This window comes from Nyctereutes procyonoides, unplaced genomic scaffold (genome assembly GCF_905146905.1).
Source record: "Nyctereutes procyonoides isolate TBG_1078 unplaced genomic scaffold, NYPRO_anot_genome, whole genome shotgun sequence".
NCBI classification, from domain to species: Eukaryota; Metazoa; Chordata; class Mammalia; order Carnivora; family Canidae; genus Nyctereutes; species Nyctereutes procyonoides.
Genome location: NW_026575020.1, coordinates 31,147,007 through 31,163,177, shown reverse-complemented (window position 1 = coordinate 31,163,177; position 16,171 = coordinate 31,147,007). Strand labels below are relative to the sequence as shown.

General features: G+C 61.9%; 1 protein-coding gene across 1 annotated transcript in view; it reads right to left on the bottom strand.

Moving 5' to 3' along the window:
* Positions 1-16,171, bottom strand: part of CCDC187 (coiled-coil domain containing 187) — a 52,661-nt gene that overhangs the window by 36,323 nt on the left and 167 nt on the right. Inside the window, exons 2-6 of the mRNA XM_055307896.1 lie at positions 15,850-15,933; positions 6,651-6,786; positions 4,012-4,073; positions 3,316-3,387; positions 415-550 (exon numbers count right to left, since the gene is read on the bottom strand). Of these exons, the coding sequence (XP_055163871.1) occupies positions 415-550; positions 3,316-3,387; positions 4,012-4,073; positions 6,651-6,786; positions 15,850-15,933 (490 nt within the window). The remainder of the gene's footprint in view (positions 1-414; positions 551-3,315; positions 3,388-4,011; positions 4,074-6,650; positions 6,787-15,849; positions 15,934-16,171) is intronic.

Genomic DNA, 16,171 nt, shown 5'->3' with positions numbered 1-16,171 from the left:
TCACGGACACTACCCGGGCTTGGCTGTAGCCCTTCAGATGGCAGATCTGCCCGGGGCCCTGAGGGGGAGTGGACAGCACCTCTGGATATTTTTGGGGTGGGACTGGTTCATTTCTCCGAGGCCGGCGGGCAGCATCCCTGTGACCAAGGTCAACATGGCCACAGCGCCAGGTGGAGGGCAGAGCCCAGTGAGCCCACCTGCCCTGGGTCAGCTGGTGCTGTCACAGAGCAGCCTGCTGGCCTACAGCCTGGCATCCATCCCCCATCAGGCTGGGCTTGCCACTGCCTGCTCCAGGGCTGGCCTCCGCCCGTCCCCTGGCCCACAAAGGAAACCCTCAGGATGGTGGGGGAAACTGGGCTGGCATGGTGTGCTGCCAGGCCCCGGGCTGGATGCAGCCTGGGGGGCCTTCCTAACCAGCTGCCCTTCAGCAGGGTGGGAGAGAATGCTGGGTGGCCTGTGACAGCATAATAACCCTTGTCACTCAGCGACAGAGCTCCTGCCGGGGCCATGGGCAGGCGCACGCCTCCTCCCAGGGCACTGGAGCCAGTAGCTGTGTGTGGGTGGTGAGCGCACTGACCAGGACTAGGGGCCCTGGCGCAGGAGCCAGGAGCCAGGAGCCAGACCGAGACATGGCCCCAGCAGCCAGATGAGAGGCTCCGTGCTCCAGCTTGACACTGCCCAGGAACCACTGCCCAGGCCACTACCCCCGGCTTCTCAGGGTTGGTCAGAGAAGCAGGCCGTGGCTGCTCAGCTCTCCCTGCTGCATGCTCGGGACACCATGTTGCCCACAGACGTAGTAGCTGACAATGCCTGAGCCCCAGGAGCCCCAGGCCTGCTTCCTTGGCCCTGCAGTTCCAGGAGAGCACCCCAGGCTGTCCCACCTGCAGTGGGCCTCCCGTTGCCTTCTCACCGACCCTGGCTGGGCAGTGTGGGGTGGGTAGGACATGCACTGTGAAGTCAGCTGGTTCTGAGCTTGGCATGGTCCCCTGAGGAGGAGAGCTGGTTCAAATCCCCACTCTGCCCCTAGTCGGCTGAGTAACCTTGGGTGACTGGAGACCCCACCCTGCCCCTGCCTCTGGGTATTGTGAGCTTCTGGTGAGTTCACTTCAGCAGGAGGGCACTAAGCAGTGCGGCCCATGTTCATGGGCAGTGGGACGGCCAAACTGGCCATGGACACTTAGTTTTCAGGATGCCCCAGAGAGAGGGGTTCTGCAACCAAAGACCTCATTTCAGGCAGGATGGAGAGCCTCCTTGAAGCTTCTTCTAAGAGCCTGTCCTGGAAAGCCAGGGGTGCCTGTAGACGGCTGCCACCAGACATGGCACGAGGCAGGGCTCTGAGCCCCACAGGGCCCTGGTCACAGTGGCCACGGCCCTAAGTTCAGTCACCAGCAGGAGAGAGGAGCCACTGCAGGTTCAGGCCCACCTGGAAGGTGAGGTGCTCCCTCTTCTAATCCATCCAGCCTCTCCTGTAGCAGGGACATGGGTGCCTCAGGCCACAGAGCCAGCAGGACCCCAAGTCCAGCCTTGGGCTCCAGGGCCCTTGGCCACACCAGGGAGCCTGGACTGATGACCTGCCTCTGCAGCTCGGTCCCCCTGCTGGTGGCTCCAAGGCCACCACTCAGCTCAGCTTCGTCCGCCTGGCTGGGAGTCCCGCCCTGCCCTGGCCTGCTTGCTCCTGGTGAGCCCAAATCGAAGCAGGTCCCGCCCCTGGCTCTCTTTACAATGTCTGCGTGTTAGGGAGGGGTTGGTGTCACAGAGGGCTGACCTGGGGTGGCACAGGGAGCCCCAGGAATTTGGGAGAATGGCAAGGCACACGCATGTTCCTGGGACATGTGGGGGATACACGGGACCTGCACACAGCCTCTGCTCCACAGGTCCTGGGGGACAGCTCCAGGCAGGGGGTGACCACGGTGTCCTCCACACCACCTTTAGAGGCTAGACAGCCAAGGAGACTCCCACAGGCAGTCAGCCTCCTCTCGCTCACATAGAGCCCCTCTACGCTGGAGCAGAAGCCCCCCAGCCTCACCGAAGGACCCCACTGTCACTGTGGCCCCAGGACCTTTCTTGAAGGGCCCCCCTCATCAGCTGAGGTCCTGGGGGGTGCTCTCCCCAGCAACTTCCTGACTTTCTGGCCCTGCTCTCTAAAGGGCAGAGGAAGAGGGTCATTCTGAGCAGCATTGGTGGGAACCAAGTGCCCCTCTCTCCTGGAAGACGGCCTGGTGGTCCCTGCTTTGCAGGAGCAGGAAAACTGTGTACAAAGCCGTGGCCATCTGCAGCCAACCCATAAAAGCAAAATCATGAAACCAGTGCATGTGACATTGTGAAAAACCCCAGCATCACGCCGCCCTCCCCCTCCTCCTGCCCTGCCAGCCACTGCCCTTCTCCGTGGGACTGTTTCACCCCACTGGGGGGCCGGAGCGGCTCTGAATCAGGAGACATGCTAGCCTGCCCGGGTCTCTCCCTGCCCAGGACCAGCTCTCCATGGATGCCTGGCCTGCAACTGCCCACTCGGCTCCAGTTCCCCAGCACCTGCTGGGGCGACCACATCTCTGTGAGCTGGGCCACGGCTGGGCCCCAGCAGCTCTGCTAACCCCATTCAGACCCCGGGCCTCCCCTGGCTACAGCCCGCACTCCCATCCTCATCACCGCCTGACTCAACCCTGGCTCACTATCTATCAATGCCACCATGCTGTGCCCTGGTCCCCATTCTCTGCCTTGCCCGCGGTGGGGGAGGGGGACTGAGGGGCAGGGGAGCACCCTGTAAGAGCCCCTAACACAGCAGCATCCAATGTGATTTTATCTCCCTGCCCACAGCCCTATTGGAGAAGCTGGCTCCATGTTCAGGGTCCCGGGGTCAGAAGCAGCAGGGTTGGGAAGGCCACAGTGGGGGGTGAGGGGGTTCTTCTTGGCCTAAGGCTTCGTGTGAAGAGCAGAGCTCCTGCATGTCCCCTCAGCTGGCACTCACACACGTGGTGGGGAATCTAGCCCCTTGGTGTACCAGGTGCCCACCGCTGACCTCAGACAAGTCATTTGCTCATCAGTAAAGTAGGCAAAGCACTAGCAGTCCCCACTTGAGGTGTTTTTTTTTGAGGGAGGCACAGGAACCACAAATGCTCACCTGGGGCAGGGCACAGGCAAAGAAAGGAAAGCCAGTGCTCCTCTGCCTCATTTGGGCCCCCTTGAGCCTGGACCACCACCCAGGCCCCCACCCACTGTCCCCATCCATGAGACGCCTGCACAGTGCAGCCAGGAAGTGACAGCTCAGCAGGCTTCTGGCCCTTGCCCCAAGGGCAGGGGGAGGCCCGGTGTGCCTACCCGCAGCTCCCACAGCCCACTGCTCTGTGCCCACCCCGCTACTGTCCTGGCCCAGGCACCTGCCAGGCTGCACTGGGTGGAGGGTAGGGTGGGCGGAACAGGGTGGGGCTCCTCTGGGAGCCAGCAGCAGCTTCTCACCGGCTCGTCCCCAGGGAAGCGAGTCCTAAGCAGACCTGAGCAGGCTTGAGGGACAGTCAGCAGATCGTGAAGGAGAAAGGCCCACCATGCCCATAGGCCCTGGGCCCCAGGGTTTGAGATCAGAGACGTGGCCAGCCACCATAGCTGGCACAGGACTGGCTGTGGATGTGACACCCTCTAGCCACCCGCTCAGATACACCCAGTCAGAGTCTCCAGCTGCACACGCCCTGGCCCCAAGCCCCCGAGCAGCAGGGGCCTGGAGAGGTGGGGTGTAGGGACTTGGAGGTGCAAAAGAAAGCACTTCGGAGGTTGACTCAGGCTGGACCACATCTGGGGAAATGACATGCAATTGACAAGCATCTGGCATACAGGGCCTCGCGGCACGAAAGCACACATCTTCCCTGTTAGAGACCGCACACAGACACACACACATGCATGCACGCGCATGCACACTGCCCAGGTCTGCAGAGTGGGGCGAGCAGGGCAGGCCAGCCTGGGTTGCTGAGGGCCTTGTGAGGGGGTCTGGCCAGGGCGGTGCCCCCAGCCTCTACCACCCACTTTGCTGCAACACCCCCAGTGTCTCCACCAGCTGCTCCCCAGAGCTGATGAGCTCCTTGCAGCTGGTGAGGCCCCCAGGGTGGCAGATGTGAGGGCGGGGACGAGGTGACACAAGGCCAGCGATTTGGGAAGACGGTTGTTGGGAGGAGGGCGCCACGGGGGAGGGCAGCTGGAAGCACCAGTGGGCGAGGCGGGGCAGAGATAAATGGCCAGGCCTCCAGCGGTGGGCTCTGTGGGTGGAGGTGGCTGTGGGCGCAACTGAAATGAAGTGAAGCCGCACCTTCACGGCCTCTCAGCTCCACAAACCACCCCAGATACATGGCCAAGACCCGTGGTGCCACAGCCCACGAAACCTGCCACCCAGGGGACCCCAGGGCCACCATCCACTCTTGCCAAGGACTCATGGCCACGCCCACGGAGCCAGCAGGGAGCTCTGCCCTCCCCCAGGACTGCCACCTCCTCATCCCCAACCCTCCCTGCCCCGAACGACTACCCAACTACCCGCAAACCTGCTCGGCCTCCTCCAAGGCCAGTCAGTCATGGAGCCGGCCACCACTGGGGCACCCTGCCTGGGGCCAGGCCCTGCGCCCAGCCCAGTGCATTCCCCAGGTGACCTGGGGCTCCTCCCCCCAGCCTGCGAAGAAGGCATTGTAACCTTGCCCACAGTCACACAACACAGAGCAGAGACTTGCCCTTGGCGCCACCTCCTCCAAACCGGGAGCACCAGGGCAGGCCGGCAGACACAGACATGCCCAGAGGCCAAAAGCATCTTCAAACAGCTCAAAACAGTCAACTGGGGGCCACGGCTTTGTGGGGCACGGCAGGGGTCTCCTTCCACCTGCTGAGCCTTCCAGCAGGACAGGACAGCCTGAGGGGCCTGTTGCCTGAGGAGTTGGCTGGATCCCGGCTGAGCGGCCTTATGGTCAGATCACGGCCTTGCCGGGTGGGACCAGTGCAGAACCGCCCATCAGCCCCATTCAGGAGCTGGGAGAGTATTTACCCCCATTGTCCACATGGGGAAACTGAGGGACAATTCATAGGTGAGAATCTAGCACTGATACCAGAGCCCAGAGGCAGGGCAGCCCAATGGGTGGGGCTCGCGGGCATCATACTCCCAGGGGCAGCCTGGCTTTGCCCTGAGACTCCCCTAAGCCCTCAGAGGGACCCCCAGACAGGAAGACCCCTCCTCAGGAAAGCAGGACAGAAGAAGGATGGCTACCACGTCCATGGAAGAAGGAGAGGTGAACATGCTTCCCACCCTGCCTGTGCCCCCACAGAGCCCTCTCCCCAGGGCAAGGGGCAGGCCAGGTGGGGCTCAGGTAGGGCCCCCCAGGGTACTCACCAGCTGAAGGCCATAGACTACGCTGTCTGTGGGAGGGCGCCAGGCAGCAGCCGCTGGCCAAACACAGGCACTCGGGCACCTGCACCCCCAGGTGTGCAGGAGGTAGGGCAGGAGGCTGACAGGCCCGCCCTGATGTTGCCAGAGAAACCCAGGCGTCCATCAGTGTAGGCTCCTCCTCCAGGCCAGCTTCCTGGAGTCCATGGGGACCGAGACTCACAGGCACATCCAGCTCACTTGGGCAGGGGACACACATCTGGGGCACACTCATCCCCCCTGGGCCCCGTGACAGGGGGCAGGGCAGGAGGCAGGAAGGGGGCTCCCTAGTGTGGTCCAGGACCACTCCCTCTCAGCCCTCCACCCCTACTTTCTCTCTGCCCCCCGGGACCCTCCAGCAACCCCCGGCAGCGCAGCCTGGCAGCTAGAGCCCCCTGGCCCCTCTAGAGACAATGTTGGGGGGCACCTGAAACAATCCACAGCTTGGAGACAATGGGGAGCAGCCCATAGGGGGAAATGGGAGGAGGCAGGGCAGCAGGGCAGCTAGGAAGTCCAGCGACCAAACTCAAAATCTGAAAGTCTCCTGCCTCCTTGGAGTCAGAGTGGGACCCTTGGCAGCGGAGGTTCAGGAGGGTCTTGGGGGTCCCCGGCAGCACCTGGACACTCACATGGGTCCTTGGGGTCTTGTCTGTGGCTAAGATCTGTGGCCTCACGCACAGTCTTTTTCTGAGGTTTTCAACTACGGGTCCTGGTCAATGTGTCTCGGAGGCTGTGCTACGTACACCACCTGCCCAGCTCCAAACTCACACCTGCAGGGGCCGGGGGAGCCTGGGAGTCCTGGGAGCAGGCAGCCCACCCAATGCAGGTCAGCGTCCTCCCCGGTGCAGCCCAGGTCAGCTATGGGGGTGATGCCAGCAGGTGGTGCCCTCTCTGTTATGGCCAGGGGAGCTGCCCCCACATTCCTTGTGTCCCTACCACCACCTTACCCCAGGAAGTAGGTCTTTCCCTCCCAAAAAAAATCTACTAGAGTCTCTCTTTTTTGTTTATTTTTATTTTTTAAAAGATTTTATTTATTTATTCATGAGAGACACAGAGACAGAGGCAGAGACATAGGCTCCCTGCAGGGAGCCCAATGTGGGACACATCCCGGGAATCTGGGATCATGCCCTGAGCCAAAGGCAAATGGTCAACCGCTGAGCCACCCAGGTATCCCTCCTAGAAGTCTCTTCCAGAAGATTCCTCTTGGAGTTCAGGAAATTTGGGTTTGAGGCCAGAGAACCTCAGAGCTCAGGGTTACACCTGCCTTCCCCAGAAGTGGTATGGAGGCAGCAGCTCCTCAGCCCCGGGGCATTGCTTGGCACAGATCCAGGCATCCAGCAAGGCCACCTTGGCCCAGAGCTGGGACTGCCCAGCAAGACCACACTGGAGGCAGCTGCACCCTGAGGCCAGAGGGTCAAGAAGGTGGAGACCCTGCAGCCAGCAGCCTGGTGTGGAGCTGGGTGCGCTGGCAGGGCCCCTCCGCCTAGAGATATCTGGCACCCAGAGGCGGGTGGGTTCAGGGATGTCAGTTCTGGTACAGATGGGTTGACCCTGCCCACTAATGTCAGAGAAACAGAGGAAGTCCACGTGGCCTGAGGTTTGTCACATGACCCGAGTGAAGACACAACCCTGTTCAAAAGGAAGTTCTAGGGAACAGCTGGGACCCGAGACCGATGCCTGGCCTGGCACTCAGCATAGTGTGGCAAATGGCAAGCATGAGCTGAGTCTGCACCCCCCCAACCCCGCCTGGGCACAAGGCCACGGCTCCACAAGGCCTGCAGAAGACGGAACATCAGAAGCCCACACAGACAGAATCATGCTTGAGCCAGTGGCCGGGGCCCTGTGGGCCCTCCACTGCCCTCACACTGGGCCACAGAGGGGAGCTGGTACGCCAGGCCAGCTGGGGGGAGGGCGCACTGAGCTGGGCCACCGGGTAGCTCAGTGTCAGACAGCAGCAGGCACAAACAGCAGGTCACTCTCCTTCCGGGATGCAACAGGGCTGGAGGCTGTGGAGATAGGACAGCCCCCCAGGGGAAGAGCTTTGCACCTGGTCCCCCTTTGTGTGCAAGAGAGATGGTGGAAGGGTAGTGGCAAGCGCCCCATGCCCCTCGCGGGTTAGGGACCTAAAAAGGGAAGGATGTCTGGGTATGGGCCCACAGGGTGGGTGCGGGGCGTGAAGGTCTCCCCTGCCCTCAATTTCCTGCCTACCAGTGAGCACCCACTCAGAAGCCACATGAAGCCACTCAGGCATAGCAGCGCCCACCAGCTGGGGTCATGGGCTGCCTCGGCGCTGGACTGATGGGCAGTGACCACACTGGCAGAGATGGAGGCCACCTGTGAGCTCTCAGGGACCAAGGTCAGTTCAGCTCACACAGTGCTGAGCCTCCTGCTTCAGAAGGGCAGAACTTCCTCCTCACAGGAGTGTGTTCAGGGCATGGGCTGGCCCGTACTGCCCGCGGGGTCCCCCTGGGGTGACAGGACCTCTGACCCTGCCATATGGGACCCCCCCCTACAACATTGCATCAAACTAGGGACCCGCTTTCTTCAGAGCAGGTGGGGGGTGGCCCTGTCCACAGCTGCCCTGGCGGCACTCAGTCCAGCTAGGCTGCCACCTCCAGGGAGGGCACAGCCGCAGGTGTGAGCCGGGTCGGACCCTGCGAGAAGAGGGTGCTTCGCTCAGGAGCTCCTCATGGGGCTGCGTCCCCAGTGGGAAGAACTGTTGGGTCTGGGGACCAAGGGCTGGAAGCAGGGTCTCACCACTCACCCAGACCCCCACGGGCCTGGCTACCTGGCAGCACTGCTTCTCCCCTACAACCCGACAAGCACTGGTCCCTGATGCGTCATGCACCCCAAACTCTGCTTTGGCCTCTCCTTCTGGGGAACCAGCCCTGCAACAAGTGGGGCCAAGATCAAACTGGTCACTCTTAGGGACAGGTGGTCTGTGGACTCGAAACCTTTGGGGCTGGCCAGACCCTGAGAAGACCCCTCCATTCTTCTGCTTGGGGGTGGAGGTGGAAGGAGCCAGCCCCGTGAGCACCCCACTCCCTGGCTTCCTGCCTCTGTCAGGCAGGGGGCCCTCATGCAGACTTCCTGCTCTGGGGGCACCTCAGAGTCCAGCACCCGCTCTCTGATGCACCTGAGGGTGGCCCCCTCTCCCATCTGCTGCACCTTTATGAGCTCGTGACTCCACAGAGAAGCTTGTTACTGTCGTAACAGTCCTTCCAAGGGGATCAAAAGTAAATGCAGGGCAGCCCCGGTGGCGCAGCGGTTTGGGGCCGCCTGCAGCCTGGGGTGTAATCCTGGAGACCTGGGATCGAGTCCCACATCGGGCTCCCTGCATGGAGCCTGCTTCTTCCTCTGCCTGTGTCTCTGCCTCTCTCTCTGTGCTAAGGAATAAATAAATAAATAATCTTTTTTTTTTTTAAAGTAAATGCACGTGGTGGGTTTGACTCCAGTGAGTCGTTTCCCTAATTTCCCAATCAGCCTGGCTCTGAGCTCTGACCAGTCCTGCAGGGAGAGGAAGCCTGGGGTCCTGTGTCCAGGGAGGGAGGCTGAGGACCTGTCTCTTCCTCCTTCCTGCTGCCTCCCTTCTTGGCTGTTCTGGACCAGATGCTCAGACGCTCTTTGGGGAAATGTCTGTGCTCCCACCTGGGGAGGTTTGTGATTTGAAGGACCAGGGTGATAGGATTCCAGATGTTTGGGGACTGAGGATTCCCGAGGGCCTCACGTGGATGCCCCAGGTGGAGGAGGGCATGCAGGATCCTGGCGCCCAACATCTCCAGCATCTGCCCCCAACCCCCACCCCACTGGAGGATTTGGAAATGAGGGGAAGGACCCGCTGTCCTCTTCCTGGGGCACCTGGAAAGAATCAAGCTGTGAAAACAGCCCGGCCCTGAGGCTACAGGGGGCTGGAGAGAAGGTGGCCTGGCTGAGCTCTGGCAGAGCCAGTGGGAGGAGGGCCCCCCTCCCCCGCAGGATGCAGGGTTTCCATGGCAACCACAGCTGCCTAGGCTGGGAACCGCTGGGCGGAGGCTCAGGGAACAGACCCCCGTGTGCAAGGGTGAAGGTGGGTGGGGACCAGGAGGAGGTGTGGTTCCCCTCCCCTGCTCTCCCTGGGCTTCCTCGCCACTGCTGGACACAGATGGACATTGCAGGGGGACCCCTCTCGGTGGCCTTCCCGGTGGCCTGCGGCAAGTCCAGGCATAGGTGTTGCTGGCACAGGCAGGGGTGCCTGGTGCTTCTTGAGACGACCTGCGGCCATGGCCCTGGGTCCAACTGTGCCCTGGAGAGCTGGCCGCCTCCAGGCTCTGCCCCAAGGCCCAGGTCCTCCACAGCTTCCCAGCACTGCGTCCTTGTGCCAGGGGAACTGGGCACAGCATCCTGCCCTCTGCCTCCCCTGAGCACCCCCTTACTGAGTAGTGGCCATGGGTCCTCTGTGTGCCCCTCTGCTGCCTCAGCTCCAGGACTCAGCACTGGAGCACACCCCTCTGGCCTGCCGGCTGCCTGAGGCATAGGTACGGGTGACCGCTTGTGAGGGCAGAGAAAGGGCAGAAACCAAGGTCCTTCTTCCTCCACACCTGGCAGTAGGTGAGGCCTTCAGGGGGTTTGGCTCCCACGGAGGCAGGTGTGAGTGTGCATGGGGGGCTTCTGCAGGAGCAAGCAGGCCCCATGGGACCAGGCTTCCTCCAGGCCCTGTGACCACACCCCAGCTGTGGCAGGTGGCACGCAGGTGGTGGGCACCCGGTGCTCAAGGCCAGGGCTGGGGAATGAGGAAGAGGAGGGGAGGGGGCACCAAGGAAGCCCCTCTTCTGGGCCCAGGACCCTGGGGATTCCTCCGGTTCTGGCCACCCTCCCAGGTTCCCAGCTAGCAGGCCGGCCCAGTCCCTCAGTCCGGTGGCCTCAGAGGCCCCCAGGCCCCCTCTGGTCCTGCTGCCAAATGGAGCACCTGTGCCAGAGACACAGGCAAACCCCGAGCCCACTGGCCCCACACACAAAGTCTGTGCCCAGGGATCCCTGGGTGGCGCAGCGGTTTGGCACCTGCCTTTGGCCCAGGGCGTGATCCTGGAGACCCGGGATCGAATCCCATGTCAGGCTCCTGGTGCATGGAGCCTGCTTCTCCCTCTGCTTGTGTCTCTGCCTCTCTCTCTCTCTCTGTGACTATCATAAATAAATAAAAATTAAAAAAAAAAAAACAAAGTCTGTGCCCGAGGAGGCAGGAGGGGGTCAGACCAGGGGTCAGGCCAGGGAGGCTGGAGGTCAGAGCCAGAGCAAGCTTCATGGCGACAGCTGTCCCTTGCAGACTGTGTGATGTGTCCTAGGCCCATGCCAAGAGCTTTGCGGGCAGGACTTTATCCTCCAGCCTCCGTTTGAAAGAAGAGAGACTCCAGGTGGGGCTGGGGCCCCTGCTTGTCAGTAGCTGAGCTAGGCCTGGGCCTGCTTCCTGGCTTGTCCCCTGCTCTGGTGGCCATATGGGCTGGGCCTGCAGTGTCCCAAGCCCCACACCATCCCTGCATTCTGAACAGCCAGGGTCCCCAAGGAGAGAGGTTTTCTCACGGACCCATGAGTGTCTGTATGGCAGCCCTGCTGAAGGAGTTGCAGGAAGGGATAGGGGCCCTACTGGCTTCCACGAGACAAAGGGGAAAAGGAGGGAGCAGCGGGGTGTCCACTGCGAGGGCCTGGTTGAGGAGCCAGGTCAGGTCCAGGGATGAATGTCACACAGCCCCACCCCAGTCGTGTCTACGCAAACCTTTCTGAGATGCCTGGGTGGCGCTCACGAGATAATGTTACGTGACCACAAGGCCACAAATCTACGAGCCTTACGTGACTCGACTCACGTGACAACCATTGTAAGTAAACACAGGGGAGTGAGTGTAGTGTGGAAAATGGGTTCCCCAGAAGACACTGCCCACCCCCCAGAGCTGTAAGCATGACCTGCTTTGGGAAGAAGGGTCTTTGCAGATGGCATTACATAAGGAACCCCAAGGGGAGACCGTTCTGAAGTTGGTGGCACCGCATTGATGGCCAGTCCTTCCAGAGGAGAAGGGGACGGGCCTGCTGAGGTCAGAGCAGAGGTGGAGGGGCGCCCAGGGCCCTAGGCGCTAGTCAAGCAGAGGGGACACTCTCCTGGAGCCTCGGGAGGAAGGGTGGCCCGCGATGTCTCGAGTGTTGCAGCCTGTTCAGAACTAGAGAGAACACGGTGCTCATTTAATCCTCCCCGTGTGTGGTCGCTCATTGGCACAGTAGCCCCAGGAGATAAGCACAGACGACCTTGCCCCATCTCAGGAGGGTTTGGTGAGCACTTGCTGTACCTCACTCACTTCCTCCCACATTCACCACCCCGTGGCCACCTGGGATGAGCGCCAGAGAGTCAGGGAGCCTGCCAAGGTCGCAGGGCAGGAGGATTGGGGGTGGACATGACACAGGCATGTCAGCGGCAGTCCTGGAATGGGGAGCTAAGGGCAGAGACCCCGAAAAAGGGGTTTGCCATTGGTGGCTTCCTTGGATTTCTTTGGGGCAGGAAGTTGGCTTTCCTAATTCTGTACAATTTGGGCTCATGTGAAGACTCCCCCTCCCAGCACACACCACAGTGGGAACCCCAGACTCTCCCCTGCAAGTGTCAGCCTCCCTCTCTCGCTATCTCTCTGTCTCTGTGTGCCTGTGTCTCCCTATCTCTCTGCATCACCCATCTACCAGGCCCACCAGGCGGGGCGGCGGGTGTGCAGACAGGCAGGGCAGGGCTTCTACCACGGAAGCTGAGGCTAAGCCCTCCCAGACCAACCTGCTGTGGTCCAGCCTCATGGGGCCCCAGGGGTGTGAGCAGGCTGCAGCCACCAGCCAGGGAAACAGGAATGCTGGGTGGCCAGGTGTTGGGGATGATGTGGCTGGTGGCTGGCTTCCCTTGGACCTCCAGCTATTTCCTGGGCCCACAGTCTCCCAGGGAGGCACTCAGCCCCCGAAAGCAGGTGGGCAGACCGTTTCCTGCCAGCTCCCTGAGTCATGTGCTCGTGGATCCATTCACCTGCCCCGCAGACACCACTGTCCAAGGACTTTTGAGGCCCTGAGGAAATGGCTGTGGGGTGACCCATGGGGGCCTCGCAGGCTATGGGGGGCCTCACCCTGCAACCTTACAGGAGAATAAGTTACTTCCCAGAGTAACGAGGTTATCCAGGATGCAGTAAACCTGAGTGATCTTACTTAAGAAGGTTCATGCACTCACGGTTCCTCTCTCTTTCTCTGTCTCCCTCCCGTCCTTGTCCACCTTTTCCCTACTCAGTTGGGGATGCATGGCACAGGTTGGGCCAGGAGTCTTCACGTCTGCTTTGGGCTTGGCTGCTGTGCTGGTGGCTCTGGTAGTGCTCCCAGCCCCCACCGGGCCCTGCAGGAGCAGCTCCGCTGGAGAGGTGGGAGTGCAGGGGGGTAGGGAGGGAGGGAGGGAGGGAGGACACAGGCCAGGAGCTGCCATGCTGGCCAAGGGGACACCCCAGTCTACCCCTGGCCTCAGTACATGCCTGGGTGGGCCTTAGAAGTTGCATGCCCTGCTGGAGCTCATGGGCCCATCTTTTGTCCCTAGGATGTCTCCAGGCAGCCTGGCTGCCACCTCCTGCTGGACTCGCCTTCATCCCGGGCCCAGGGGACCTTGAGAGTCCACCACATCTCCCCATTTCCAGAGGCTCAAAAGAACCCTGCAACTGTCCCCTGTCTCTCCTGCCAGGCCTGTCCAGGGGATAGATCAAGAGAGGAGTGAGTCAGGAAACCAAGGTTGACGTCAGCTCCCTGGCAGCCCAGTCTGGAGACCTGGGACACCAGGGCTCCATCTGTTCACCTTACAACATGATGGGCGTGCCGATGAGGCTGGATGCCAGGGAAGGCTGAGTAGGGAAGGGCAGGCATGTGGCAGGTGCCTTCAGGTAGAGGTGACACCGTTGACTTCCTACAGGGCTCTGGGCGTGCTGGCACTAAACCCTGGTCCTCTGAAAGCAGCGTGTCGGCCCTCCAGAGGTGGTGCCTCCTGGACCCGGCCCAGCACCATTGTCTGTGTCTACGTGTCACATTCCTTCCAAGGATGTATCTGGTCTGGAAATTGCTTTTCTTTTTTTTTTTAATTTTTATTTCTTTATGATAGTCAGAGAGAGAGAGAGAGAGAGAGAGAGAGAGAGAGAGAGAGAGGCAGAGACACAGGCAGAGGGAGAAGCAGGCTCCATGCACCGGGAGCCCGATGTGGGATTCGATCCCGGGTCTCCAGGATCGCGCCCTGGGCCAAAGGCAGGCGCTAAACCGCTGCGCCACCCAGGGATCCCTGGAAATTGCTTTTCTTCCCTCTAAGGCTCCTCTGGGAATAAGGCCCATTAGGGATGGATGGAGGGGGCGTGCTTGCGGTCTCCCATCGGAGCCCTGTGTCGGCTGGTGCACCAATGTCCCGAAGTGGGGAGGCAGTTAGTTACATGGCAGAATATGAAGAGGTGCTTCCACCCTCCTGCCCCCGGGGAGGCTGGGAGGAGGGAGAAGCAGCTGGGGAGGGAGAGCAGAGTGAATGGAGGAAGGCCGGGTGCAGCGCCAGTAGGCCGCAGTGGTGATGGAAGGCTGGTACCCTCCAGGAGCTCCTCCTGGCCCAGAGTGTCAACCAGGAGCCCCCTGCTCTCCGAGGACCAGGGATGTGCTCGTTCTCACAGGTCGGGGCTGTGTGGGCAATGTACGTTGGGCCTGTCACTTGGTGCCAGTCCTCATCATGCTCTACGTCCCTGCATGGGTTCTCTGGGCAGGAGGGAGTCGAGTCTCCATGACACATCTCCATCAGTGCAGGTGCTGTCCCGATCCAGCCAGGACCCAAGACCACCAGCAGGGCCCAGTGGGGACCAGGCACAATGCACAGGCAGACTGGCCCCAACACTGGCCCTCCCTGAGTTCTTACTGCGTACCAGGAACGGAGACCAGCACTATCCAGACCCCAAGAGCCTTCAGGGTCCCTGTGGGATGGAGTCACTGAACCCTATCCACGGGTGGCAGAACCAAGGCTCAGAGAGGGAGAGCAGCTTGCAGCAGGTCACCCGGTGCCAAGGGCAGGGGTGGCCCCTGTCCCGCCTGGCCTGCCAGCCTGAGCCGTTGGCCTGCTCACCGCACTGCACCCCCAGAAGGTTCCAGTTCCTCCTGGGAAGCTCTGATATAAAGCGGAGACTCTTCCAGCCCAGGGACCCCAGCTCCCTAGGCTCCCTGTTTCCAGAAAGGAAAACAAGATGCTTTCCCCGTGGTGACAGCTATAGGGCCACATGCGTTTCTCTTTTATTCTGTCATTCATATCATGTCACCATGAGGGCTTTCTTGGCACCAGTCACCTGGCCACAGACCCAGGGAACCTGTGGGGGCTAGCAGCTGTCGCCTCCGGGGACACTGAGCTCAGTTCTGGCAGAGGCAGGGCCCCAGGCAGCCCTGCCCTTACAATGAGGCTGGTGCTGGGGGCACCCAAGGTTGGAGGCCTGGGGCTGTGGCAGATAAGGGAGGCAGCCCTGCCCACTACTACCCCCCCCGCCCCCCAGGAGCCAGCAGGCAGGGCATTGCGGCCACAGCAGGGAGCAAGGCCCTGCCCAGCTCCTGTGGTCACAGGGGAGGGCGAGTAGGATGAGCTGCCAGGCCGCCAGCGCTTCGGGCGCAGATGGTTCTCATTCCCGCTGCCTCTCTTCTGTAGGAAAAACAAACTAGCCCAGGGCCAAAAGGCCCTTTTTTATCTTCTGTTTATTTTTGTTGCCATTTGCCTTTGCCTGTGGGCTGCATTCTGCTGAGGGTCCGGTGTGGAGGCCCTGGCATTTCCCTGACCTTGGGGCAGCTCCCCCAGGAGGGGCCGCAGAGCTCTGGAGGCAGGGAGCCCACTTCCTGCTCCCGGAGCTGGCACTGTCCCGTCAGGCCTCAGTGACTTTGCCAGGGTTTGGAGTCTTCTGGCGGCACCAGGACTGAGAACCGCAGGAAGGAACTGGGTGAGACCCAGGTGTGCCCTGAGGGCCTGCCATGTGCCCATTCCTAGGTCAGGCACTGCCCTGGAAAAGTGTCCTAAGGCCCGGCGGAGCCACGAGTGGGTGGCCAGGAGGCCGCAGGGTCAGGTCTCAGCCATCAGGGCTCCCAGGCGTTCACAGAGGAGGAGACATCGGGCGCTGGGGTGCTGGGTATGGGCTGGTGGCTGGGGCGGGGGGGTGGGCCCAGTGTCCTTCCAGGTCCTCAGAGCCGTCCAGACTGCACACATAAGGCCAAGGTTGGGAGGGTGAGGGGGTGACCCCAGGTTTCCGGGGTGAGAAACAGTGGGGGGCTGCCCAGTCCGGCCACACAGGCCCTGGTAAGTGTCCATCCCCTGGCTCCCTGGGTGCTCCCAAACCAGGGAGTCCACACGGGGCACAGAGCGGGCAGTTTGTCGCCAGGTCCCCAGGTGTCCCTAAAGGAGGCAGGGGGTCATCTCCCATGGCCAGCACCCCTCCCCCCACCACCAGCCTGGAGAAGGAGTGGGCAGTTGGGGCTGGACAGCAGGATGGCGGGAAGGCAGCGGATGACCGAGGGGGGCTGGCCGCCTGCCAAATCAAGGCAGGGAGCCTCAAACGGTCCCTGGAGCGGGTGGGCAGGCGCCCGCGGGTCCCAGGAGAGGCCGCGGCCCAGCCGCCAAGCCAGCACCAGCTCGGCCCTCGGCCCTCGGCGCGGGCGGGGGGCGGGGGCGGGGGCGCGGGCGGGGGCGCGGGCGGGGGCGGGGGCGGGGGGCGCGCTGGCTCCGAGGCCCCGCCCCCTCCCCGCGCGGGCGGCGGTGACATCACG